The sequence below is a fragment of the Zootoca vivipara genome, chromosome 6 (genome assembly GCF_965207765.1).
Source record: "Zootoca vivipara chromosome 6, rZooViv2.hap1.1, whole genome shotgun sequence".
Taxonomy (NCBI): domain Eukaryota; kingdom Metazoa; phylum Chordata; class Lepidosauria; order Squamata; family Lacertidae; genus Zootoca; species Zootoca vivipara.
In genome coordinates this window covers 25,024,623-25,049,637 of record NC_142589.1, presented here as the reverse complement: position 1 = coordinate 25,049,637, position 25,015 = coordinate 25,024,623, and the positions used below count along the sequence as shown (strand labels likewise).

Here is a 25,015-nt window from a genome sequence, read left to right as displayed (position 1 = left end):
CAATCATTCCAAGGCTGCCATGAAGATTACGTCATTATTATCATTTTCTTGCATATATTTTCTAAATTTTTCCCACTTTTCCACAAACGACTGTTTAGATTTTCCCCTTAAATTATCGGTAAGTTGAGCCATTTCCACAAATTCTAGCAACTTAATTTGCCACTCTCCAACTGTGGGAGTTTTATCCCCTTTCCAGTTGGCAGCTATCAGCAAGCGGGCTGCTGCCGTGGCATACAGGAAGATCTCTCTATAGTTTACTGGGAGGTCTTTACTGAAAATTCCGAGGAGGAATGCCTCTGGTTTTTCTACGAAGGTTTTTTTTTAAAGATCTTTTTCATTTCCTCGTATATTTTATTCCAAAATTCTTTTATTTTACAGCAGCCCCACCACATATGTAGCATGTCTCCTCTTGTCTCCCCACACCTCCAACATACATCTGCTATACTTTTGTACATTTTAGATAGTTTGGAAGCCATGAGGCACCACCGGTACATCATTTTGTATTTTAACTGATTCTAGCTTTTATTTATGATGATTGATATACATAGTATTTTCAATATTGGCATGTGTGAATGTCTGATCTGTTGAGATATATTAGTTCCGTTTTTGCACCAGAGTACCCCAAAACCATTTACAGAGATTGATGGAGGCATCTAGTTTTGAGAGATATTTTGGCCTTTGGCCATACGCAAGAAATGTTTCACTCAATTCATGCAACTTTCTTAGGATTCCTTGTTTACTTCCACATATGTGTATATATGGGGGTGGGGGAGAGGAATCCACCATGTGGACCATAATATATGGATATGGGGCACCCACATCCCATGTAACATTCATGGCAGTTGTGTGATCTGGGAGCACCTACTGAGAGCATCTCAGAAGTGGCAACAGAATTTTCAGCCCAGGTCAGCGTTTGGTGTGGGCCTCGGCCACAATGGTCAACCCCACAGCTGAAATCCCCTCCATATCCCCCTTTCACTTCTGGGTTAAGAACAGGGTGCTAAGCAGAATCGGCCAGGGGGCCAGGTTTGGCTCAAGGACAGCTAGCTGCTGATCCCTAACTTAGGTTATAGACAGAAGCAAGGATGGGGAGAGGCAGAAATCACCAGCCCGAAATGAGCAGATGCGTGAGGCTTCATCTCCATCTGGTGGCCCTAGAATGAAAACCAGCCCCCTGGGCTTACACAAGAATCTTTGAAGAGGAACGTTGGGAATTCACTTGCCAAGCTTTTTTTCTTTTTTCTTTTTCACACTGGAAAATTTCTCAAGGCAAGGGAATTCTCTGCCATCTAAGAGAATGTCTGCGGGAGAGCTTTTCACTTCGACCGCTCTTGTTGATGTGAGTGAAACAACAACAACAACAACAACAACAACAACAACAACAACAACAACAACAACATTTATACCCCGCCCATCTGGCTGGGTTTCCCCAGCCACTTTGGGCGGCTTCCTACAGAATATTAAAATGCAATAATCTATTAAACATTAGAAGCTTTCCTAAACAGGGCTGCCTTCAGATGTCTTCTAAAAGCTTGGCAGTTGTTTTTCTCTTTGACATCTGGTGGGAGGGAGATTGGTGGGTACTGGGAGCCAATGTAGGTCTTTCAAGACCGGTGTTATGTGGTTTCGGTGGCCGCTCCCACTCACCAGTCTAGCTGCCGCATTCTGGATTAGTTGTAGTTTCCGGGTCACCTTCAAAGGTAGCCCCATGTAGAGCGCATTGCAGTAGTCCAAGCTCTCTTGATAACTAGAGCATGCGAGACAGTCTGCAGGCAGGTAGGGTCTCAGCCTGCGTACCAGATGGAGCTGATAGACAGCTGCCCTGGACACAGAATTGACCTGCGCCTCCATGGACATGAATGAAAGTGAACCGGGAGGGGGAACACTAAAACGTAATTAGCTGATGCATTAGCTGATGGTTGGCGCTTTGTGGAGCCCCCTGCACCAGCTTTCCTAAGATCCAGCTGTCACCTGATCACCGCACCTTGCAAAGCCCTACGCAGGGCGCTCCATGAGACTCGACGATCATCAGCGCTGGCAGAGCTTGCTCAGGGCTCTGTGCCCCCCTGCTTTCAGCTCAGACAACATCTTACCCTGATCCACACCCATATATAATGGCATCAGGTGGGAGGGCAAGAGGTTCCACAAAACCGTCACAGAAGAAGAGTGCATAGTTAAACTATGGAACTCCCTTCCGCAGGAAGCAGTGATGGTCACCAACTTAGATGGCTTTAACAGAGCATTAGACAAATCCATGGAGGAGAGGGCTATCAATAGCTACTAGCCATGACGGCTATGCTCTTCCTCCATAGCTGGAGGCAGAAAGCTTCTGAACATCAGCTGCTGGAAACCACAGGGCTCTTGTGCTTGCTGGTTTCCCACAGGCATTTGTTTGGGCCACTGTGAGGATAGGATGCTGGACTAGATGGGCCATTGGCCTGATCCAGCATTCTATTCTTATGAGAGTCCCAAGGGGAAGGTGGAGAGGCCTGCGGGCGCAGTTGTTAGACCATCCAGAGAGCTGCTATGCTTAATCCATTTGCTGGCCACGAAAGGATGGAGAAATGCGGCAAAAATGAACTAAAGCAACACACACACACACACACCCAACACTGCAGACACGCCGTCAGCATCCTTGGCAACACTACAACTGCCCACCAATCTCAGGCAGTTACCGCCATTGCTCTGCCAACAGCAGTCCTGAGCAGAGAGCAAACCAAAGGTGCTCTAAACTGTAGTTATTTCCCGTATGCCTGTAAAACTCATACCATGGTTTGGAGTCTGAACTGTGGTTAGTATAAACTCTGGTTTGGCATGATGTCTAAACTGAGCCTTCATCTTCATTTGCCCACTCACTGAAAGAAGTATCAGAGAGGGATGATCTTAATAACAGGATGTGATAAATGAATGAACTTCCCAGTGTCTTAAAATGCGGCAGCCATGTTCTCCTCAGTGCGCCAGGCTGGGGGGCGGGTGCGGGTGAAGAAATAGGCAAACCCAGTAGCTGTGTACCCTCGATGCTAAAGAAAAGCCTTTTTGTTCCTAACAACTTTGAGAAATTCAGCCACAAATCGTTCAAGAGCCGTTCATTCATGTGAAAACACGAGCCCTGTAGCCCTGCCAAAGTGGAGGAGAACTGAGGTGATCCGCTCCAGAATTCCTAGTCACGCAAGTACACCCATTTAGCCTTGGTGGCACTGTTAATCTATGACACACGCAGTGTGTTTCGGGGTGTGCTCTTATGCCAGGGAAAATAAAAGAGAATCTATAGTTTCCAGCAGGATAGAAGTGCCATTTCACTCTCGCGAACTCAGTGAACAACTGCAGCTTCCCTCAAAACGCACAACACGCAATACAAAGGAGAATTAAAATCTCCCTAGCCAGGAGTGGTGTCCATCACGTTGTGCGCTTTTAAAGCACTTTAGCCAACTCTCTGATTAGGTTAAAGTAAGGGAACATGATTGGCAGCCGCCCTCTTCTCCTGGACTCCTGTGGGAAAACACTCTTGGATAATGTGCTAATGAAGGATTATAATGCTGTTTTTCAAATAGGACCACTCTCTCCTCGTAACCTTCTTTTTCATTTCTTGCTTTGATCTTTTCTCTTTACCGTTGTTATTGCTTGTTGTATATTAGAAATGAAAGCAGGAAAAATGACATAAAACCCGCAACTATCTAATCTACATTCAGAGGCTTAAAGGTAAAGGTAAAGGTAAAGGGGCTCCTGACCATCAGGTCCAGTCATGTCCGACTCTGGGGTTGCGGCGCTCATCTCGCTCTATAGGCCGAGGGAGCCGCCGTTTGTCCGCAGACAGCTTCCGGGTCATGTGGCCAGCATGACAAAGCTGCTTCTGGCGAACCAGAGCAGTGCACGGAAACGCCATTTACCTTCCCGCCGGAGCGGTACCTATTTATCTACTTGCACTTTGATGTGCTTTCGAACTGCTAGGTGGGCAGGAGCTGGGACCGAGCAACAGGAGCTCACCCCATTGCAGGGATTCGAACCGCCGACCTTCTGATCAGCAAGCCCTAGACTCTGTGGTTTAACCCACAGTGCCACCTGGGTCCCTTAAACATGACATTAACCCATATCTTCCTTCAAGAAAAGCATCCAAGGGTGACCCTGGCAGGCATCTCTTGTAGGATGCTGCACCTCATGCCTGCAGTGTTATTTCAGTTTTATTGCACTTTCCAAATTACATTGTTGGCATAAAAATGCCAGTCTGTAACCCCCCCCATTTAATCCAGATTTACCCTTTCCGGGGGAAATCAGATAAATAAATAAAAACCTGTTCCCAGTGACCCATTTGCAATATCTGAACAACCCTCATGTAGAACATTAACCCTGTCTGGAAGCTCCCTCAAGATCCTGCAGCATCTTAAAGGCAATGTCTTTATTGTGGACACCTTCCCAAGCCGGTGCCCTCACGATGCTTCAGACTACTGCTCCTGACATGTGAAGAGCTGCCACTTCTGGATGGGGACTGTAGTGTGAGCCTGGGGAGGGGGGCACACTAATGTCTTGTTGTACTACCCAAAGCATCCTGAGATGGGAAAGATATTTGACACATTTTGCATTTAAAGGAGAACCTACATAGCCCATGCTTTCCGAAACAATCCATGGACTGAATTGCAACCTCCATCCTTTCAAATCTGCACACCTCCGAATTTCTCAGTTGTACTTTTCTGGCCAAGTCATGCGCACAAGAATGTGCATGCATGTCTGAATCAAGTGTGCAGAGAAAATGAATGTCACTCTGTCTGTTTATGTTTGAATAAACTCTGATCAGGGATGGGAAATCAATGCCCACCCCACATGTTGTTGGGCTACAGCTAGACTGGTGACTGGGAGCAGCTGCCAAGACCACATAACACCAGTCTTGAAAGATCTACATTGGCTCCCAGTACGTTTCCGAGCACAATTCAAAGTGTTGGTGCTGACCTTTAAAGCCCTAAATGTCTCCACCTCCATCGTTCTGCCCGGACACTGAGGTCCAGTACCCGAGGGCCTTCTAGCTGTTCCCTCGCTGCGAGAAGCCAAGTTGCAGGGAACCAGGCAGAGGGCCTTCTCGGTGGTGGCGCCTGCCCTGTGGAACGCCCTCCCATCAGATGTCAAAGAGAAAAACAGCTACCAGATTTGTAGAAGTCATCTGAAGGCAGCCCTGTTCAAGGAGGCTTTTAATGTTTAATAGATTAATGTATTTTATTTTTCTGTTGGAAGCCGCCCAGAGTGGCTGGGGAAACCCAGCCGGATGGGCGGGGTATAAACAATAAATGTAGAATCATAAGGTGGAACTATACACAGGAGGTGGGAGGAACACTATGAATAAGTCAGAAATTAGATTGTTATAACAATTTTTTTAAAAAAAAACCCTACAGAAAATCACATATAAAAAGTTCCTTCTCTCTGGCGCCATCTGGTGTTACATGTTTATAGCGCGTTCAAATCATTGGTTTTTTTTACTAATGTAGCTGAGTCCATAGAGTTGGAAGGGTCAGAGGGTCATCTAGTCCAACCGACCCTTTTGCCCAATGTGGGGCTTGAACCCACAAACCTGAGATTAAGAGTGCCATGCTTTAGCAACTGAGCTATCATGTCACACACACACCAGCTTTATACATCAACTCCTCTCTCTCTCTCTCTCTCTCTCTCTCTCTCTCTCTCTCTCTCTCTCTCTCTCTCTCTCTCTGTGTGTGTGTGTGTGTGTGTGTACAATACTGGTAGTTGAACAGCATTAACACAATCAGCCAAGAACCCCAGCAAATAGAAAGAACAGTGACTCCTAAAATACCCGAAGATCTAAAGAGAGCAGCATTAATATAACACAAAAAAGAGAAAAATGTTCGGATAATAACCTCCTCTTGAACAGCTGCATTTTAACCAAGCACGTCAAAGTACCAAGACTTGACATATCTCACCTGGAACAGCATTCCACAAGGGTGGCCACTTTCACATTGCCGAAAGAGAAATTGTATCACCATAAAATTTGCACGCTCTATTTTATAGGTATAGATGCAAATTGCCATCATTTTTTTTTAAAAAAAGGAATGTGTTCTGTTTCATCATGGGGGGCTGGAGGAGACTGTGGCCTGGGGGCCCTGTGTCAGTGCCTGCTCAGTCCACTCTCCAGGTGGCAACTTCCTGCCCGTCTTCCTTGAACTATTTCACAGGCCAATCTCATTGTTCCTTCTATTTACCAAACCCTCCAAGTGTCCCTATTTTCCAGGGACGTCCCTGATTTAGAAAAGCCATCCTGGTTTCTGATTTGATCCTGGAATGTCCCGCTTCTCCTTAGGATGTCCCTATTTTCATTGGAGAAATGTTGGAGGGTATGGTATGGAGTTATCCAAACAACCAAGCTGTCTGAAGGCAATCCTGTATAGGGAAGGTTTTTTTTTTTTTTAAAGTTTAATGTTTTCTCATGTTTGTATATATGTTGGAAGCTGCCCAGAGAGGCTGGGGCAACCCAGTCAGGTGGAAGGGGTATAAACAGTAAAATTATCATTTATGGAATGGGACGTCCCTATTTTCATCAGAGAAATGTTGGAGGGTATGCTTTACTCTTAAGGTTAGTTACAGGTAGGTAGCCGTGTTGGTCTGAGTCGAAGCAAAATAAAAAAAATCCTTCAGTAGCACCTTAAAGACCAACTAAGTTTTTATTTTGGTATGAGCTTTCGTGTGCATGCACACTTCTTCAGATCCTGAAGAAGTGTGCATGCACACGAAAGCTCATACCAAAATAAAAACTTAGTTGGTCTTTAAGGTGCTACTGAAGGAATTTTCTTAAGGTTAGGATCATTTTGAAACAATGGCAGTAAGGGAAACAGGCACCCAACTCTGCCGCAAGCGAAGAAAGGGTCAGTCCTCTAATTTCTAATGTATGTCCTTTTTCTGGCAATGCCTTATGGGAAAGCAAAGGGCAGCCATTAGAAACTAGAGGATGAAAGAGGACGCATATAGTCTAATTTGCATGCATAGATGTAAATGGAGAAATAATTGCTCTAATTTAAACAGAAATACAATACATTTCACTGTAAATGGGGAGGATGGTGACCAGGACGAGCTGGGAGCCTGCTCAGTCTGTGGTCCAAATTTGTTGAGGGACAATTTCAAGGGTCTCTCACCTGCCTCCAGAAACCGACCTTGAACCAAGCTGCTCTTCCAAGAGAGGAGGCCTCCTTCAGCCGAGGCCGAGGCCTGCTGTGTTGGGCATGATATCCCACTGGCTTCGGTGTGCCCAGGACCGGAGCCTTGGACTGGGGCTGGATTGTGCCCATAGTTCAACCCCAGGCTCATTAAATTTGATGAGGGCACCCAGGTTTACTCTGAGGGCCGAGTGGCCGAAACAAAACAAACTTTACATAAGCCCATCTTTGCTTTGCTACCGGGCATTGAACTAAGCAGGCCCCGGTTCAGCGCCCAGGGGTCTAATTGAGAAGGGATAATTCCCTGTGCCTTACGTAACATGCCATGTCCTCTTGGCGGCAACAAGGACTGGCGATGAGCAAATGGAGGAACAACACTGAAATCCAAACAGGAGAATTTGGTCTTTTCAGGGTCAATGTGGATGGAGCATATGCTTTGCATGCAGAAGCTTCGATCCCCAGCAGCATGCCCAGCTAGACCTGGGAGAGACACCCTGCCTGAAACCCAGGGAGGTGGGGGGGTGGTGGCTGCTGCCAGTCAGAGTACACAATACTAAGCTAGATAGACCAAGAGTCTGACTCAGTATAAGGCATTTGAATGGTGGCTTATTATGTAATCCCACAGTTGGGGGGAGCACTGATGCAGTGGGGAGCCCACCAGGACTGGAATTGGCCTGCAGGATGGGGTGAAGGAAGTCCAGAAGAACAGAACATAGTTTTACTGGGTCAAAACAGTAGAGCAGATTCTCACTGACTCCAACTCTTATGTTCCTCACACAGGTTCTTTGCAGGAGCAAAACATGGGACAAGAGAGGGTGTTATTTTGCTTGCGGGTTTTCCCCCCTTTTCTTTTCTTTTTTGCTTGAACTATAATTCCAGCATTCCTCCTGGATTTTACTGGGGTAGGAATTTCTAATCGCATTATGTTATGACCAAACTTTAAAGATTTTTAAAAATTGGTTTTAAGATTCATTTATTTTTAATACAAAAACGTTATTCTTTAAACTGCCACTGAGTTGTAAAGAAGTTATTTGGCTGCAGGGCAGAAATGCATTTTCTTTATTAATAACACACACACACACACCTACAACTGAGCCTTTAAGGATTTCGCTGATGTGATTTTTATGTAGAAGTTTTCTGAAAACAAAAGCTTGGAAAGGTGGCACAGTATGAGAAATCCACACATTCCCCTCCCCCACCTCCGCAGTCCTACAGTATTGCAAGGCATCACCTCATGATTCAGGCTGATCAACCTGTTGCCCCTGCTGAGGATTATAATGAAATGCCTTGGAACTGAAGAACCCGGAACCCCAGATATAGAAGAGCAAAACTACTCCTGGGCCAGTATCTTTCAGGTGGGGGCCCGCTGGAGAGCACAGGGGCCCACAGACCACATTACAGTGAGCCTCAGTGCTACAATCTACCTAGCTCTTGACTGCCTTTGGGTTGGACCAATGCCTCGTGTGCTGAGGGAAGGCAGCTCAGAGTCAGGAAGGGATGACCTCTTTCTCCAAGGTGAGGGGACCAGGTGAACTGCAGTGCAAGCTTAGAAAGAGGCAGAAGGTTAATATTGTTTTAAATGGTGAAAGGAGAACAGAAAGGAACGGGCTAAAACAGGGAAGCTGTTACGGGAGGAAGTGCAAGTAAAAGGAAGGATTAAAGAAACGGGCAATTGGAGGAGGAGACAGAAGTTTGCTGTGAACGGGAGAAGAAATTACAAGAGATGAGGAAAAGAAAAGAAGTTTGACAAGCCTGGAAGAGGAGGGGGAAGCGATCAAAGTAAAAGCCCCCTGTGTTCAGAGCCTCTAGGTCAGCAAATCCCTCCTATAATGGGGAGAAGAGTCAACATTCTTCCAGAGCTAATGTCTGTATTGGAACTGAGGAGAGATGAAGAAGGAGCCCCTTGTGAGAAGGAAAATGAGGTGGCAGAGAATTTACCAGTGGTACAGAAAAGGATCTCTTAGCAGTGAAAAGATGCACAACTCACCTGCGTTAAGTGACCTGTGGTCTGCGCTTTGCTTACAAAGGGAAGATGCACCTTCCTGAGCAAGGTGAGCCCCAGCATTCCTTGCAAGAATCCCAGCAAGCACTAGGTCACTGGCTCCCAAAATTGGTGGCACCACGCCCTGGGGGCAATGGGGGCACTGGGAGCAGCAGTGACAAATCACCACCAGAATTCAAAAAGCTGGTATCGCTGGATCAAGTTCCTCAGTTTCATTGAATTAATCAAACTGAAGAGTTTTAAATGGATTTGGAACAAATGTGCAATTATTCGTTACTGTTTTGAATTAATGGTGCCATTATGTTCCTTAGCAGGTCATGCAAACCATTCTTGTGAATAATGCTTTTTTAAAATATGAGGTAGGTGGCCCAGGGGGTGAGTTTATGGAACGGGGAGGACAGGGTCCACCAAAAGTTTGAGAACCATTGCGCTTAAGGTGGTCTCCTAGCAGAGCATAATTTACCTTCTGCCTGACCTTGTTGTACCCATTTATTTCAACAAGGCCCAGGAACTATGGCTGTCTTTGGCAGCTGGGCATCCTATTCAGTGTTCCGTTCCATGCTTGTCTGTTCTGGTTTTTTCCTCCCTTCAGACAAAACTTCCTCCCAGTCCTCTGCCTTTCTTCCCTTCTTGACATCCTGCTCCTTCTGTCTTGCCAGTGTGAGGTGATGCGGCTTGCATTTCATTAGGTGAAATCGAAGCCTCGCACAGCCAGACGGAGGAGAAGAATCTCCTCGCCACACTCCGGAGTGTTACGCAAGGGAGCTCAATCGGCAAAAGCAAATCTGCGCAGCAGGAGAGGGAATCTGGGCTCCAAGAAGAAACAAACAAACAAACAAACAATACCAGCAGAGCCCCCCCCCCTTCCAGATCTGGTGTCAGGTGTCTGCCAAGAAGAGTCCCTTGGACTCACTGAGGGGGAACAACTTGCCCAAAGGCCCTCCGAAAACTGGAGCTGACCCCGAAGACTTTGCAGATGAAATGAGGTGCAGCCCTCTTCACCCCAACTCTCAGGCTAACCATCACTTCCAAGAGGTTTATTCATGGCTACTAGCCACAATGGTTCACAGAAGAAGGCAGAAATGCTTCTGTATACCCGTTGCTGGAAACCCCAGAAAAAGAGAGGGCTCTTGTGCTCCAATCCTGCTTGCTGGTTTCCCAGAAGAGGCATCTGGTTGGCCACTGTGAGAACAGGATGCTGGACTAGATGGACCAGTGATCTGATTGACCAGTGGGCTCTTATTATTGTTGTTCCTACGTTCTTGGCACTGCAAAAGGTTCTTTCTCTGCCGGATGAATGTTAAAACTCATTATGGTGTATTATAGTAGAGGAAATTGCTTGCAAAAAGGTATACATTGGTAAACTGTGTACAAAAAGATGTCTATCATGACACAACCCCCAATTGTCCCTATTTTCCAGGGACAGTCCCAGATTTACAAAAGTCGTCCTGGTTTCTCATTTGATCCCAGAATGTCCCCCTTTTCCTTAGAACAGGCATGTCCAAAGTCCGTTTCAGGGGCCTAATCTGGCCTGCCGGTCAGTTTAATCTGGGGTATTATATCCTGGGGTAAAATCCTGAAAAAAACCTCAACAACTTCAATCCTAAAAAAGGGTCAACAACTTTGGTCGGCCCTCATGGCCCTTCACTTCAGCAAATCTGGCCCTCTTTGAAAAAAGTTTGGACACCCCTTAGAATGTCCCTATTTTCACCAGAGAAATGTTGGAGGGTAAGGAGTTATGCGACTCCTGAGCCAAGGAGATAAGCTTTAGACGACATCTGAAGGCAGCCCTGTATAGGGAAGTTTTTTTTTAATGTTTAATGTTTTTATACAGGTTGGAAGCCGCCCAGAGGGGTTGGAGCAACCCATTCAGATGGGTGGGGTAAAAATAATAAAATTATTTATTATTAGTACTAGTATTATGGAATAGGGCGTCCCTATTTTCATCAGAGAGATACTGTCCCAAAACATGGTGGCGTCTTTTATATAAGAGAAAGGAAGAAACCTTTCAGGCTAATAGCTGTGCAGGCTCAGCAGCAAAGCTGATCTATCCCCACAGGGCCCCCTGCATTTTTGAACCTTTTGCAGTATATTCATTTGCAATATTAATGTGTTGCTAAGGTAGCGAGTTCCTTTCGCAGCAAAGCGCAGCGCTGAAACCTCTTGGAACTTGTGGGCTCTTAGCAAAGCTGCCCCAACTGTGAATGCACATATTTAATTATAAAAAAAGCATATTGAAACTAGTGGCATCTCGCAGTTCCATCCCCCTTTATAAATTTGCTGGGCATGATCCAGCCAAAGCTAAGCACCTGTAAGTCCCATTGATGTCAGTGGAAAAGCTTTAAGCAAGGGTTTCATCCCCCATTGAAATATGAATGGGGCCCAAAAGATAATGGAGGTGATCCCAGAGTCTGGACATTGAAAGCATGAGACAGCCAAGCTCAGCTAGTATGAGCCTGACTATGGCCTGGATAGCAGACTTGTCTCAAAAACGCTGTGTATGCCTCCTCAAGTTCTCTAAAGAAAAGGCAGGATGGATAGAAATGAAATAAACCAGCAGTTCTTAACTTTATCTTGATCATGTCCACTCTTTTAAATTTGGCAGCTACCTGGTCTCACTGGCGGAGGAACAGGGGTGCGGGGGGAGCGCACCACCCCCGGCGGCATGACCCTGGTGGAGCCATCATGGCTGCCCCCCGCAGGCGGTGTGCCATGCCCCCGGGACACATGCCACGCCCCCAGGATGTGCGCCAGCCATGCCCCCGCCTGCTCTCTGCCCCTGCTCCCCCTGCCAGAGCTTGAAGCTCCACCACTGCCTGTTCTGATCCCAATACATTTTATGCAATGAAATCACAGCATTCATTAAGAAGCTTCTTACTTCCTATTCTCATTTCCTGAATTCCCATGAGCATCATAACAAAGATTCTGCAAAAAAGAAAGCTGAATCCTGTATAATTTGTGTGTGTTTCTTCCCTAATTTTTCATGCCGTTCAGTGGCTCATTTCAGACATCATACCAAACAATGGTTTGTACTAGCCACAATTTAGAACCCAAACCATGGCTTGAGTTTCCAAACAGAGGCAAACCATGGTTTACCCTTGTCTGCTTTCAGTTTTCATCTGCCTGGCATTCCCATCTTCAGGTGCAGAGAAATGGTTGCAACTGTGGTCTGTCAATTTAAGCATCATGCCGACAAATGGCTAGCGCAAACCACAAGGTCTAAACCTTCTTCACACAATGGTTTTCAATTCTGGTTTCGTGGCCAAAGCAAACTGTCACCTGTCAATGAAGGCTGCACACTAAACCACAGCTAAACCTTCCTTAATCAAGGTTTGGTGTGAGGTCCAAAACTGAGTCAGAGAGCTGGAAGATATGAGCTCTGAGTTTAGCTGGAAAGGAGACCCATCCACAAATGCCCAGTTGCTTCCTTAGATTTTGTTGCTTGCTGCAGGAAGATTCGTTTCTGGGGTGCTCTGCCTTGTTAGTATAAATCAAATATTACAAGACAGCTCCAGTTGTGATACCTCCAGACTAAGGAAAGGAGAAGGTGTTCTTTTCTACCTTACTGCCCATTCACTGCAGGCAGCGCTGCTTCCATTCTGACACAGTTCGGCTTCCACACAAAAAATAAAAAAATAAATAAAAATGTTACTCGCTGTCTGCTGTGGCAAAATTATGTAACTGACGCAATTAATTACATATATGATATTAGCTGCATCGTCATTAAGTGTGTCTACCCCGTGCTCTTGATTACAAAGGAAACACAATGCAAATAGGAAGGAATCGCACTCGGTGATGTATCATTTGCACACTGATAGAAACAACAGCCACGTTCGCTGGATTGATTTCCATCCAGGACACTTGGTATAAGTGCCCTGCTCCCGCAGGGCGGGGGGCGGGGGGACATCCCGTTATGTCCAAACCAGGGATCATAGTTTGTTGCTCCCTTGCAAGGCACATTCCGTCAGCTGGCAACAAACCTTTACTCAAGGTTGGCCAGCGATTGTGGCCTGTGAGGGAGAAACAAACCACAGTCCCTGGGTTTGATTCAATGGGGAGCCAAGGCACAATGGTTGGTTCATCCCACTCGCGCCAAAGGAAGAGCAAAGTAGATGCCATCTGGCAGCAGGGGCTAGCTTGCTGCTTCTTTACAAGAAATAACAATTTTTCAGGAAGTCTGGCTTCCTGTTACCTGTGAATGCAGCCAGTGAGGGCTTCCGCACTGCTTTAAGGGAAACCTGGAGTTTTTAGGAAATGCAATTCTGCAGCTAAAACCGCATTCAGCATGTTTTCTGTACTTCCAAGAAACACACAGCCCTGCCTCCTTCCTCACCCAGCAGTGAGCCTTATGCAATAATCTGGCCTTGTCTTGAACTTCTGGCGTACTGTATATGGATTTCACCCTGAAAAATTTGCAGGAGCAAACAATGTACAACTATTATATTGTAACCAAGTAAATGCAAACGATAAGCCCTCAATTCCTGAAAGCACCCAAGGATGTTGCAGTCTCCACGTGGTGACAATTTGCATTCCAGAGGAGAGGAGGCCAGAAAGTAACACTTGCAAGGGCAGCCATGGTGGGTAACAACAGCTTAGCAGCTCAGATGCCTACACATTGCACCCAGGAAAGTCTAGTCCAAAATCTCACGGTTCAGAAATTGTGAACATTTGTAACATAAAATCGTGATCTAAAGGGCTAGCCTTCATCTCTTAATTTCCTGGCACAAGCAAAGCGGCCTTTGCACCAGTTTTTGTATGCGTGACTTGTTTTGTTGTTTACATCTTATATCTGGTGCGTATGCAAGGAGATTAAAGCTACCTTCTGATATAATAGCAAACCATGCATGTGGCACAAAGAATCAGCTCCCACGTAGGAACGGCTGCGGGCAGGATTTCTGCTTTGCAGGCGGTTGGACTAGATGACCCTCGGGGTCCCTTCCAACTCTACAGTTTATGACTCTTTCAGGTTTGCAGTTCCCTTCATTGCTTCTCCCTTGTGTCACATGCGAGGGGTTGTCATGAGAAAAATTTGCAGTTAGCATCCGAGCACAGCAAACAATGGCTTGCTAAGGCCGTTGTGTGCCTTTAAACTAGGACCACAAACTAGGACCAGAGGGGTGTGAGTGTCAAACTGGTCCTTTTCATGCTAATTTGTTAGTCTTCAAGGCAAAGGTCACACCCGCTGCATTCAGATGTAGTAACAAACCATTGTTGCGAGACAGGCAAGTGCAAACCATAGTTTGCCTGTTTGGATAAGGGGAGGAGGCAGGCAGGTGGACGTGAGCCTCAGACTCAGGCTTGCTTGTTGTGCTAAAACTAGGGTGTGGTCCAACTGCAGCAAATATATTATATTTTCCCATCTTTCCTAACCTCCATGACAATTTATTTATTTATCTGTTGCATTTACATCCTTCCGTTTCCTCCAAGGAGCTCATGATGGCATATATTGTCCTCCTCCTCATTTAATCTCCACAACAACCCTGCAAGGTAGGTTAGGTTAGGCTGAGAGGCAGTGACTGGCCCCTGAGGTCACATCAAGTGAGCTTCACAGCTGCGGAGAGATTTGAAGCCTGATCTCCTGGGTTCAACACTCTAACCACCACACCACATTTGCATTCAGTGTTAGAACGGGGCCCCAGGTGTGTGCACTCCCTTTCATTTCAGCATCTATAAAGGAGAATATTGCCCTGTGTTGCCTCTTACTTCTTTCCTGAATCCCTGAAAAATGGGCAAGTGAGATTGAAGCACAGAACATGATGCTGAACGTGTATACAGTGGTACCTCTACTTACGAATAACTCTACTTACGAATGTTTCTACTTACGAATGGAGCTCCGTCCGCCATCTTGGATGCGGTTTAGATAGGATTTTTTCTACTTACGATTTTTTAGATAGGGTTGCTTCTACTCACGAATTTTTTCTCCCAATGCATTCCTATGGGATTCGACTTACAATTTTTTTCGACTTACAAATGTGCGTTCGGAACGCATTAAATTCGTAAGTAGAGGTACCACTGTACTGACTTTGAGCCTGATGTCCCAGCGCTCAAGGCAGGGAGCACACTGGGTTGTATTTGTGTTTTCTGCCCAGCCCCAACTTGCAAAAGGAGTTGCAGGGATCAAGGTGGTGTTTGAACTTGAAAGACAATGTGGTATAGTGGTTAGGGCATTGGGCGAGGACCTGGTGAAAACTAGGGTTCAAATCGCCCCACAGGTGCCCTTTGGCTAGTCATTCTTTCTCAGCCTAACCTACTTCACAGGGTTACTGGCATGTACTATGGAGAGGGGCCACTTTGAGCTCCTTGGTGGATTATAAAAGCAATTAAGTAAAAGTAATGACGTGTAAATGAATAAATAAATTGCGGTCTTATCCTCTCAACAAGAGCAGCAAATTTATTTCCAGTTTCTCAGTGCTTGGCAGAGCTATCATGCTATGAATAATTTACAAGCCTAACCTACCTCGCAGGGTTGTTTTGGGGATTAAAGGAGGAAGGGGATAGCCGTAAGTTCCTTGGAGAAAAATGTGGTGTATATATGCAATGAATAAATAAACGTAATAAATGAGCAGAATGCAAAGCAACCAAGTTATCCTGAAGGCCGCACTTATAAAAGGTCAGAACTGGCCAGTGAAAAAAGGTCAGCTCATTGAGGAGTTGTCCATTCAATATTGATGCATATTTTCATTATTGGAATCTATAGCCAAAACATTAGGACATACCGTAATCTTTTCATCACGTGTTTAATATTCTTGTACTATTTAAGCATAACACACAAACATGGAATGGCTGTCACTCAGTGACAGAGCACCTGCTATTCACCTAAATTCAATTCCCAATAGCAGTATCACCAGGCGGGGCTGGGAGACAGCCCCTGCTGAGACCCTGGAGAGCCATTGCTGCCAGTCAGTGTAGACAATACTGAGCTAGATGGATCAATGGTCTGACTCAGTGTAAGGCATATTCCTACATTTCATGCTCCAACCCAAGAAAGAAAAATATAGGGATGCTTTCACCCCAAAATAGAGTGACACTACACAAGAAAAGGGACTTCAAAATAGCTTCGTCTCCATTAGAAGTAGTGGATGTTGGATGTGGAAGACATGTTAAGAGGTTGCTGTATGCAAAGCAAAACTACAGTACTTTGAATATGGAATCAAGTATGGAATCAAAAGCAGGGATAAGGAAGCTTCAGCTGCCTTTGCCAATCTAGTGCTGTCCAGATGTTTTGGACTACAACTCCCATCAGCCCCAGCCATCCATAAAATTGTAAAATGGAGCGTGATTTGTACAGAGCAGGGGGGAGAGGATTGCAGGGGTTGGTACAACAAAGAATCCTGAAAAGCGGGGAAGCCAGTCACTTGGAGGGACCCCCATGTGCATACCACGGGGTTCATAGGGATGCTCTCACAATCCCTATGAACATTCACTGAACAAGCGAAAAGAGCTCATGCTCTGGCATGTACAGGCAAATCACGGTGTACTGGCAGACCAGCATCACCAAATAGGCTTGGCAGGGTGTTTGTGTGTCTTCAAACCATGGTTTGTGATAATGATGGTTTAGCTTAATGTCATAAAAACAGAAGAAGAGCCTGCTGGGTTGTGCTAATGGCCCATCTAGTCCAGCATCCTGTTCTCGCAGTGGCTGAACTGTGGGAAACGAGCAAACGAGTTTCGAGCACAAGAGGCCTCTCCCTTCCTGTGATTTCCAGCAACCGAATCTCCCCAACACTCAGATGTGTGAATTGGCAAACCAAAATTATGGTGGTTATTTCCCCTCCAAGAGGCTTGCCTGTGTCAGAGGAACGAAATTGCTGAGCGGATGGAGAATCAAAGCAGGCAAGGAGCTCTCAACCATGTCTGTTTGGAACCTCAAGTCACGGTTTGCTTGGGTTCTAAACTACGGTTAGAGCAAACTATGGTTTAGTGTGATATATGAACTGAGTCACGTGTTGCATTAAAATATTCGATCTGAGCTAGATTTTCACTGCATTGCACAAGTGATGGCGAGTTCACACAGCTGTAAGTTGTCCTAGAAAAATGCTCTTGAAAGTACTGGTAGTCTAGATTGTTATGCTGTTTGTTGTCGATGTTTTCTTTTATGAACAAACTTTTTAAAAAATGCAGAAATCCATGTCTCAATGGATCCCTTTTTTTTGAAAAAAAATGTAAAACAATCTTAAAATGAAGGGGTGAGTATGTCAGTATTATTATTCCCATTTTGCTGTGTGTGTGTGGAGAGGGATGTGAAACTGAGAGATTCTGACATGCACTGAGTCACCCCCGAAGACTAAGTCCATATTTGAGGCACAATTCAGCTCAGAGCCTTGCTGGGCTACACAGCTTACGCTTGTAACCACTATGCTCTGTCGAGCTCTCAAGAAAAACGCCTCTGTCAGAAAAGATGCCTGGCTTCCCTGCGACAGAAAGGTAACAAATTGTGCTCTTATTTATTCCTTCGGTTGCCTCAATTAAATAGTAAGCCAGGAAGCAGGGTTTGTCGGATTTCCCTCTCTCTTTTCTGACGTGCCTGCTAATAATATTGTTATTCGAATCAAAGCATTGTAGTGATGGAAGGGACCCCATGGGTCATCTAGTCCAACCCCCTGCAATCCAGGAATGAAAAACAAAAGCATCCGTGGCAGGCAGCCACCTTTATTAATCATAATACTAATATCACACACACCTCCACACATTACCTTAGGTTGCCCTCGGTTTCCCCCATGCAAAATATCTCCATGCCCTGACACAGCAGTGTTAACTATATTTTGAATGAACAACAAAAAAGGGGGTCATAATTAATATTCCCAGGACTGAATGCCATTGTGTCCCACAAAGAGGAAGAGGAAAGTGACATGGGCAGGTCAACCTGTTCCTCGCCATTAGACACCACTTCATTATTCCCCTGAATATGTTGGTGGCTACTCCTCTCTCCCTCCCTCCCTCCCTCCCCCCCTTGGTTTTGTACCCAGGATGAGGGTCTTTGATGTTGGACGAAGATCAGCTGTGGCAGGAAGGCACATGGATGGACAAGAAAAATGGTTTTCTGTGTCCTCCGGGGAGTCAATTAGGAAAATGGTGATGTATGTTGGTTTGTTTTCCCCCTTTCCCCTTGCCAGGAAACTCTTAATTAGAGCTCCTTGTTCTTTTCCTTTCTGTGTGGCTCGTTTTGGGACCTCAGAGGTGAGCTGCTAGTCAGGAAGGCTTTCACGAGGATGTCTTTCAAGGGAGCAGCAGCAGCTCCTTGGTGGGGCACACAATTCATCAGTAAAAAGTCCCAGGTTCAATCCCTGGCTTCTGCCATTACCTTCTCCCCCCCTCCTTAAAAGGGGAGGGATCAGGTAGCAAGAGATAGGAAAGACTCTCCACCTGCATTTTAGTTCAAACTTTTCAGCACAGGCACTGTTTAGTCTGCAGTTTTGACTGACGTACAGATTTTTGCAAGCAACACCCCCTCTTAGAATGCATCTTTATACTGTAATTTATTTTCACAGCCTGACTGTGTTTTGGTTCTCACGTGGGTTTCCTAGATATGCTGTTAAATGCAAACTGAATCAAAATCTCTGCCCCATCCCTATCTCTGCTAGAAACCCTGGGAAGCTCCTGTCACTCAAAGAGATGACAGTGATGGTGATGATTACTATTCCTGCTAGCCACAGTCTTGTTGTGAATTTCCCTCTGTCGGATGATGCAGAAGCCCTGCTTTCCCTAAGCTGCTGCTTAAAAGCTTTTGGTCCTAATGGGAGCAAAAAAGGACGTTTTAAGAAAAAGGACGTTTTAAGGACGACAGGATATGCTAAAGACTCGGAGACTTGACAGACCCTGAACAACATCCAGCCTATGCAGTCCACAACAGGGGGCAATTCAGCTGTCAACCCATGTGAAGCAATCACATGACCCAGACCACACTCTCCTGGGGCTGCATGTTACAGGTAGGGTTCCAAATGACCAAGGCCTGGATTGTTCCTGGGTCTCTTCTGCTTTTAACAGTATGGTATATCATCACCAGTGGATAATCTGAGAAATGAGACACTGGAACTTCTCACAGCACAGAGGGAGACACCAGCTTTACTCCAGATGTTTCATGGCATGTGAATGAATGTTGCGTTTACACAACTCTCCCTTACACACTCTGACATCTTTCCTTCCCACTGTGTGGTGAACCATAGAGTGCCACATATGACCCGGAAAAACTATGGTTTGCAGAAAACATGAGTTTTCCCACAAACCATGCAATGTCTACTTTCGATGTATCAGAAAACAGAGCTTTGCTGCCGACACAAGCCCTATGAGGGCTCAATTCAGAACACACCCACAGAACTTAGTAAAGGTAAAGGTAAAGGGACCCCTGACCATTAGGTCCAGTCGTGACCGACTCTGGGGTTGCGGCGGGAGCCAGTGTGGTGTAGTGGTTAAGAGCGGTAGACTCGTAATCTGGGGAACCGGGTTCCTGTCTCCGCTCCTCCACATGCAGCTGCTGGGTGACCTTGTGCTAGTCACACTTGTTTGAAGTCTCCCAGCCCCACCCACCTCACAGGGTGTCTGTTGTGGGGGAGGAGGGGAAAGGAGAATGTTAGCCGCTTTGAGACTCCTTCAGGTAGTGATAAAGCGGGATATCAAATCCAAACTCTTCTTCTCGCGTTATTGGCCAAGGGAGCCGGCGTACAGCTTCCGAGTCATGTGGCCAGCATGACAAAGCCACTTCTGGCGAACCAGAGCAGCACACGGAAATGCCGTTTACCTTCCCGCTATTTATCTACTTGCACTTTGACATGCTTTCGAACTGCTAGGTTGGCAGGAGCTGGGACCAAGCAACGGGAGCTCATCCCGTCGTGGGGATTTGAACCACCGACCTTCTGATCGGCAAGCCCTAGGCTCTGTGGTTTAACCCACAGCGCCACCCGTGTCGCTGAACTTATGCATCCTCAAAGAGCGGGAAGGCATTGCCACAACAGAGAGCAAAACGGGCCTACTTGCATAAATTTTTCATATACTCTGGAGCAGGGCCTTTTCAGTGGCAGCACCCCAGTTCTGCAGCTCCCTCCCCTTGGAGGCATGAGGGGCCACAGCACTGATAGGCTTCTAGCACATAGCAAAGACTCCTTTGGTCTCCTGAACTTTCAGAGGACATGTTTGGTTTAAATTCCACTTTTTTGCCCCTTAGGCTCTGACCGAGCAGGAACGGTAGGCCCACCTGTCAGAGATCTTAATCAGTATCACCCATCACTTTGCAAACGCCTGGGAGAGACTCCTTGCCCGAAACTCTGGAGAGCTGCTGCCAGCCAGTATAGACAATACTGCACTAGATGGACCAACAGTCTTGACTCAGTGTAAGGCAGCTTCCTATCTCTCTCCCCCCCCCCCAGTTTCCCCCCAAAGAGCCCTATGAGGCAGGTTGGGCTGAGAGAGAGCGACTGGCCCTTGATGTCCCCCAGTGAGCAGGGCTCTGAGCATGGGTCTCCCTGGTCCTAATGCACGACTCTTATCCATTACACCACACTGTCCTTGTTGCAAGCTCAGGAGGCTCAAAGCCATTGCAGAGACTTTGGGATCGGGGGGGGGGGGCTTGCTCCCTTCTCCACGCTCTGGGCCCAAACCCATAATGGACCAGCTTCATCTTGGATGCAGCTGCTCCTGGGGTGAAAACAAACCCACACAGACTGATCCCCATCCAGTCTTTGGCCACAGGTGGAAAGGACCAAGCTAACTGGCTGAATTATGGAATCATAGCATTGTAGAGATGGATGGGACCCTGAGGATTATTTAGTCCAACGGCCTGAAATACCAGTACAGGAATCACAACTAATGCATCCCTGACTAATGGCCACCCGACCTCTATTTAAAAACCTGCAACAAAGGAGTCCGTTCCACTGTCAAACAGCTCATACTAGCAGAAGGTTCTCTTTAAGGTTTTGTCACAATCTGCTTTCTAGTCATTGGAATCCATTCATGGTCCTACCCTCTGGAGCAGCAGAAAACAAGCTTGCTCCATCTTCCATGTTTGAAGAAGGCTATCATGCCACCCTCTCTGCCTCTTCTTTTCCAGGCTAAACATATCCAACATCCTCAACTGTCCCTCATAAGGCTTGGTTTCCAGACCCTTTTATCCTTTGCTTAGCGGGAAGAAGGTCCCTGGCCAGAGTTGTGGAAAGAGAAGAAGAAGAGGAGGAGGAGTTTGGATTTGATATCCCACTTTATCACTACCCTAAGGAGTCTCAAAGCGGCTAACATTCTCCTTTCCCTTCCTCCCCCACAACAAACCCTCTGTGAGGAGAGTGGGGCTGAGAGACTTCAGAGAAGTGTGATGAGCCCAAGGTCACCCAGCAGCTGCATGTGGAGGAGCGAGGCGTGTGAACCCGGTTCCCCAGATTATGAGTCTACCGCTCTTAACCACTACACCACACATGACTGAGACCCCAGAAAAAGTCACTGCCAGTCAGAGTGGACAATACTGTGCTGGAATCTTGTTAAAGCAGAAAGGGGTCAAACCATCACAAGAGGTGTTGGAATTTTGGGAGGCTGGATAGTTACAGTGGAATGGTCTCAGGGGTGGGGATGCACGTTTTTTATTTATTATTATTATTACTTTGTAAAAATAAAAATAAAAGTCATGAAAAAAATCTGTACTGGAATCTGACCTGAGACGAAGCTGCTTCCGATGTCCGATGTTTGGCTTTGGACCTCCTGCAAGCTCAGGAGGCTCAAAGCCATTGCAAAGAGTTGGGGGGGGGGGGCAGAGATAGGAAGCTGCTTTACACTGAGTCAAGACTGTTGGTCCATCTAGTGCAGTATTGTCTATACTGGCTGGCAGCAGCTCTCCAGAGTTTCGGGCAAGGAGTCTCTCCCAGGCGTTCCTGGATATATGTTCCAACCATATAGACTTGCATTGACCCGGCTCCAGTACACTCCCACCACTGCTGCATGAAGCTGAAGACCCATGGGGGCTAGGCACAATCCATAGACAATCTGTATTGAGGAATACTCCTGGTGCATTTGTTTCCCCTCAAACCAGCTTCCGTCCAGTTTGAAAACACACACTGTGGTTAAGCTGAGGTGCGTACAGTTTGGACAGTTGTTGAGCATGTGCAGATGATGGCTTCCTTGAATAGGAGTTTGTGGGGGTTGTTGCAGGCATGGGGAAAGGAGTCAGGTAATGTGCATCAAAGGAAGATTCTCTGGTGCGCAAAGGAGACTTGAAGTGCAGGGCAGGGGGAGGGAAAAGGACTTTGCTGTGTTTTAAGTTGCTGGGGTGGATATAGCTTAACTGCTGGTTTGAAAAGGAGTTTGGACCTAAGCTGAGAGTACTCACCAGAGAGCCTGGCATGGTGCCCCCAGAGCCCTTTGGACTGGCTCTCTCTTGGATCCCAGCACCTAGTGGATGAAGAATTGAGGGGGGCTGGGGTGGAAAGGACCTCTCTCCTCCTCGTCCCATTCTTCAAAGGCCCCCACTTGCAAAGGAGCCAACTCCTAGGGGCCGAGGTCCCTTCTGCTTCCCACAATATAATATTTGAGGAGGCCAGGGGTCCCCCAAAGTTGATAGGCATTGTCATTCAAACGGGGTTTCTGATCGATTATGTGGGGCAGGTCACTCAGACATTTACCGGTGCCTGGGCCCCCCAATATTTTAACCAAGTTAGCACTCCCGCCCACTTCTCCAGTAGTACTGAATTATATTAAAATGGCAGGATTTGAATAGATTTAAAATTACAAGCTGTGGTGTTTTGTTTTTAAATCTGTTTTGATGCACATACTAGAAGAGAAGCCTTTCTAACTTAAGTTGGGGGGTGGGACAAGTTCACTTTGGGATCCTGGTGTATTTCTTGAAGTCCTGTCCTATCTTTTGGATTTGGTAGAGGGAGGTGCCTGGCATCTCAACAGAAGCAGCTGGATTTTCCCTCCTCTGGGACACCAAAGTTCCCACAACGGCCAGCATCCCTCAGGGCCAAACCACAGCTTAAAGAGAATGCAAAAATTCAGGATTATTTTTATATTTTAAAAAGCAAATAGCTGGAGGTGTGTGGTGATTAATATGATCAGGGCACACATGGAGGGAGGATTTAACCCTTTTCTTCCCTGCTGTGGTCCTGGGCCGTGTGTGTGTGTGTGTGTAATGCTGAATGTGGCATTTGCTTTTGGGATGGGATGGGGGATTTCTTCTTAATGCATGTGGACCAGTAATGCACATTAGTGGGGGACACTTGCTCACAGGTGATAAAAGTGTACAGGACAATGTCATCATTCTACTGGTCACTCGGACACTTTCAAAACCGGATCTTTGTGCATTCCAAAGAGGCAGTGTGGCATAGTAGTTAGAGTGTCAGACTTACTAAGGCCAAGGAGACGTGGGTTCAAATCACAAGGAAGCTCACTCTTCCAAACTCAGCCTGAAGTCTTCTCCTCCCTCCCTCTCAAACCAACCAGAAAGGGCTGTTGGGAGGACAGCATTTGGGGGGGGGGGGGCGGAGGTAGAGAAACAGAACCGGGGATCCCACCCTGAGCTTTTGGGAAGCCAAGCTGGACAAAAACCACAATCCATACGGACGGCAAAGCAGCGATTCACACGTGCCCACCAACAAGGTCCCCTGGTAGGCTACAGGTGCCGCCCGCGTTTGCCGAGAAGCTGATGCCCGGGACCCCCGTGAACATCCTCCGCGGAAGCTTGGCACTGCCACCGACGTGGAAGCTCGGATCCGGTCCCCATTCCCACCCCACAACAGAGGAGAAACGAAGGGCAGAAGAGCAGCACCCGATCCCTGCTTTGCAGGGCGCGATCCTCCGACAACCCCCCCAGCCAAACTCCCACTTTTTGAGCCAAGATCTCAAGGGGGGCAGAGTCTCGAGGAGCCCCCGTTCCTCCCGCACAGACTTTCCTGGGAGTTTCTGCCCCACGCCCCCTTCCCCGGGAGGCGACCCCCTCCCTCTGCCCCCACCCCAACTCTGACCTATGATGATAGCACAGGCGCTGACCAGCCCGATCTCCTTCTTGAGGGCGACCTTCTCGGCGCCGCCGGCGGGGCTGCTCGGGGGGGCGGCGCCCTCCGCCCGGCTGCCGCTCCCTCCGCCGCCGCCGCCCTGCTGGGGGGTCTTCCCGGGGGGCTGCGGCTCCTGCCGGGCGGGAGGGGCCGGCTGCTGCTGCTGCGCCGCGATGCTCTTGCGGAGGCTCCGCTGCTGGTTCTCCCCGGCCATCGCCTCGCCTCCCCGCCGCCACCGCCGCCGGAGCCCTCCGCTCTGCTCTGCAGCCCAGCTGCCGGGGAGGGGGCAACGGGGAGCGGGAGGGACGGACGGAGGCGCATGCGCCGTGCGAGGAGAGGAGCCCGGGGCGCACGAGGTGGTTCGGTCCGGGGATAGCGGGGGGCGGGGGACTGGAGGTCGTGTTGTGTGTAACCCCCACCCCCCTCCAATTTCCAAGTTTGCGCGTCGAGAGAGAGAGAGAGAGAGAGAGAGAAGGATGGACGCGTGTAGACACATTCACACGCACACGCGGACCAGGGAGGCGTGTCTGCCTGCAGAGACGCTTTTGGGGGGGACTGCACGAGCAGCAGGGACAGGCGAAGCAGGGGGCAGGGGGGGGGCGCTCGGCTCCGCTTTGATCCCCTCCTTCCACCGGCCTCGGCATCCCTCGCCAGCCCGGGATCAGCCAGGCAAAGGGCCCCTAGGGAAGCGCCCAGGGAAGCCCCGTCAGGCGCTGCTGGACTCTGGCTCCCCTCAGCTCCAACCATTGGTCCTGCTGGCCTTAGGCTGGAGGAAGTTGGACTGGACTCGTGCCCGTTGGGCTTTTTCCTTGGCGGAATCACTTTCTATGTGTGGCCGGGGTGGGGAACCTCCAGAAGGGAATTGCTGCCACGGGCATTAGGGGGGTGTAGATTTTAATGAG

The 25,015-nt window shown here is 47.6% G+C and overlaps 1 protein-coding gene across 1 annotated transcript in view; it reads right to left on the bottom strand.

Annotated features, from left to right (window-relative positions):
- Positions 1-24,370, bottom strand: part of SLC7A10 (solute carrier family 7 member 10) — a 45,698-nt gene extending 21,328 nt beyond the window's left edge. Inside the window, 1 exon segment of the mRNA XM_035120847.3 lies at positions 24,084-24,370. Within this exon segment, the coding sequence (XP_034976738.3) occupies positions 24,084-24,327 (244 nt within the window). The 5' untranslated portion in view covers positions 24,328-24,370.
- Between the last annotated feature and the right edge of the window lie 645 nt (positions 24,371-25,015).